The following is a 3,304-nucleotide window of genomic DNA, read 5'->3' as shown; positions in this document are numbered from 1 at the left end:
ATACTTAAATGGTGCTGGATAGTAATTTTTTTCTTGATAATCAAACGATTTTTTGATAATTTGACCATTATTGGCATGACAATGTGCCGAACGCATGTGTACTAAATTTACACCACGCATGCTTATGTTATTGAAATATAACTTCTTGCGCAGTTACTTGAAAAGGTTATTATTAATATTTGATTGAAACTGTTGTATCATTTTTTTCAGGACCTGTTCGGTAATGAATTTCTAAATTATGACATTTACCATAAAGCTTTATCTGAAGGTTTCGAAAATGATAAATCCATTCGAGTAAATGTTGTTGGAAATTTTGCCCAAGGCAAGACATCATTGACCAATATTATTGTTGGAAAAGAATCAGAGAGCGTCCAGAGTACCAATGGTATTGAAATAAATCACTGCAAATACTCTACTGCTAACGCAGATATCAAGTTCTGTTCACAAAGATCTTCATCTGACGACAATGGGTTCTACAGGCGTATTGCGTCATTGGTACAAATGAAGGAAGTCGAGAACAAATCTAAACAAAGTACAGATAATTCAAAATGTAACAAATTAAAAGAAAATTGTTCAGCTTTGCACGAAAACATCATACAGACAGCAGTAACGAAAGACAGTAAAAATACCTTTCTAAAATCACATGATTATTTTGAAGTTTTAAGGCTACTCAGAACGAATCAATTTGAGCAGTTAAATACTGATGGCGATCTACAGTTCTGGGATTTTGGGGGTCAGTTTATCTTTTACGCAACACATACTTTATTTCACAGCAAGACTTCTGTTTATATCATGGTTTTCGATTTAACCAAACCGTTATCGGATGTTATAGAGGATCCTGAATTCCCAAACGAATCTATAGGAAAAAGCATACAGCAGTGTGCAGAATACTGGATGAGATCTATACATACTTACGTTGGATCCGACGATGGTTTACAGCCTCCAGTCATTCTTGTAGGTACTCATAAAGACTTACTAAAGGGCGATGAAAGCATAAGGCAGAAATTTGCAGACGATTATTTTGATGAAATAAGGAAGCTTTTCGAAAATACGCCAATTATAAATCACATTCAGGTGAAGGATTTCGCTGTCGATTGCACCAATCCTTACGACAGTATTATTGTTGAACTGCGTCAGGAAATCATACGTCTTGGTTCTACTTTACATGGAATCCCTATTCCTGCAAGATGGCTACCTCTTGAAAAAAAAATGCTTGCCAAGAAACATAAAAAAATAATTCTGTATAGCGAAGTTGAGGATATTGATGCACAAAGCGAGTTTCCGCTAAGAGACAAAGAACAAATAAAAGTGTTTATCCTCTATCAACATGCAAAAGGTAACTTGGTTTACTTCGACGAAGAGCCGCTGTCAACATACGTTGCTCTGGACCCGCAGTATGTAATTGACGCATTTAGATGTTTAATCACGTCAGAGAGATTCATAAAAAAAGATCCAATATATCGTCCTTTTTGGAACACTCTTAGACAGGAAGCAAAGTTAGAAATGCAATTGCTTGAGAGAGTTTGGAGTACCGATGATCAAAACAACTTTCTGGTTCACAAAAACGTGCTGGTGATGTTGTTGCAAAGGCATCATATCATTTCCGAAGCCTTGAGTTATGACGACAAAACAGAGGAAACTAAAGGACTAGGGTGGTATATTGTACCAAGCTTTCTCCGCACACACAGTGCTAATGATGCTGTAAAGGCATTCCTCACTGGAAGACAGAAGACTTTGGTAAAGTTTGTTATGTCCTTTAACATCACTCCAGTTGTGCAAATAGTTTATTATCGGGTCATCGCAGCTTTGGTTGGAAAATGGGAAATGGTTTCCATTAAAATGCCTGAGCGAGAGAAGCAGGTATTGTTGTATGACAATCTAGGAATGTTTAAACTTGAGCGTCACCATGTCGGAATAGTTGAACTTCATCAAGGTTTCATTGATTTACATGTCCTTAACCTTTGTAATTCGGGCATTGATGCTGCTATTGTCGACTTGTTTCGACGGTTTGTGGAATCAAACGTCATGAACGAATTTAGGAAACATAGGCAGTTGGCAACAAAACAAAGAAACCTTTTTGAGATATGTTTTAAGTGCAACGATGAAAGTCACAGCTTTGATGGAAGTCAACAGACATTGTCATTGCAAGTACTTAGAGGAACAACGGTTGAACCTTGCCCAGATATGATGAGTGGCCATACAATAAACACACGAAAGGCATATTATGAATGGTTTCCAGATGACCTGAACATAGGATTGAAAACTGCCTATACGTTAAAAGAAAGAGACCTCAGCAAACTTTCTACAACAGTAGGAGAAAATTGGGAAAAGCTTGGTATCGAACTTGGTTTACGCACCGTTCAACTACAACACATAACATTGGACTACCCACGAACAGGGATGAGGATATTTAAGATGCTACAGGAATGGACAGATCAGAGGCCAGGCGATGCCACACTAAATACACTAATTAAAGCCATGAAATCAGCAAAGGACGTATCAATTGACTGGGATGAGGTTAGGAACATAGTCGAAGATATAGCGTCCAAAAATAACATCAGACTAGCGAAGAAGACAAGTAAGAATATATTTATTTGCCAGGACAAGTTTCGAAAAAATTGTAAATACTTATTGATCGAATAAGCAAAACAGATATTTGTTTCCGGAAAATAAATCTGTTGATGATCTAATAAAAATCATACTCACTTATTTTAAGAAAATTTTGATTCTCAATGTTCTTTTGGGTTTTTTTTCTGTTGTTTTTTTTTTTTTTTTTTTTTTGTTTTTGTTTCATCTGTAGACATAAAAAAGTTCTTATAATTCTTATAATTTTGATGTAATCACCTAATTTTTTTCAGTTTCGTATTATTTATTGTTTTCCTTTCTATTAAAGGCACTTCACATGAAATATAAGAGACAAAATATGACAATGACTCCGTTTCTGAGATGAGCAGAAAAGTCGTCCTGTATCTTATTTGAATAAAAGAAACAACACCTAAAAACATAACATTTAAACATTGAAAAAATAACAAGTGTTACATTACAGAAGAATCTGGAAAAGAACAATAACAAGATCATATTTGACAAAAGGTATATAAACATATAATAAAGACTTGGAAACATAACATTTTAACGAAAGTTCTTTGTTTTTAAACAGTATATCAACAAAAAACAAGAGAAACACGTTGGCATCGTTAATAGTAATATTGCAGAGTCATTATTTCCTTTGTTATCATTACAATAAACTTTGAATGGAAAGTACCTAGAAACACAAGTGTGTATCTACAATAAGGTAATTAGATTG

At 34.8% G+C, this 3,304-nt stretch overlaps 1 protein-coding gene across 1 annotated transcript; it reads left to right on the top strand.

Annotated features, from left to right (window-relative positions):
• The first annotated feature begins 220 nt into the window (after nt 1-220).
• On the top strand, nt 221-3,046 carry LOC132754744 (uncharacterized). The gene is made up of 2 exons (XM_060745431.1): nt 221-2,578; nt 2,894-3,046. Exons 1-2 carry the CDS (start codon nt 502-504, stop codon nt 2,911-2,913), a joined length of 2,097 nt encoding a protein of 698 aa, XP_060601414.1. The 5' UTR covers nt 221-501; the 3' UTR covers nt 2,914-3,046.
• The last annotated feature ends 258 nt before the right edge of the window (nt 3,047-3,304 follow it).

Source organism: Ruditapes philippinarum, unplaced genomic scaffold, assembly GCF_026571515.1.
Source record: "Ruditapes philippinarum isolate M1 unplaced genomic scaffold, ASM2657151v2 ctg7269_1_1_1_1, whole genome shotgun sequence".
Taxonomy (NCBI): Eukaryota; Metazoa; Mollusca; class Bivalvia; order Venerida; family Veneridae; genus Ruditapes; species Ruditapes philippinarum.
The sequence above is the reverse complement of the archived record's forward strand: the minus strand, read 5'-3'. Positions and strand labels throughout refer to the sequence as shown.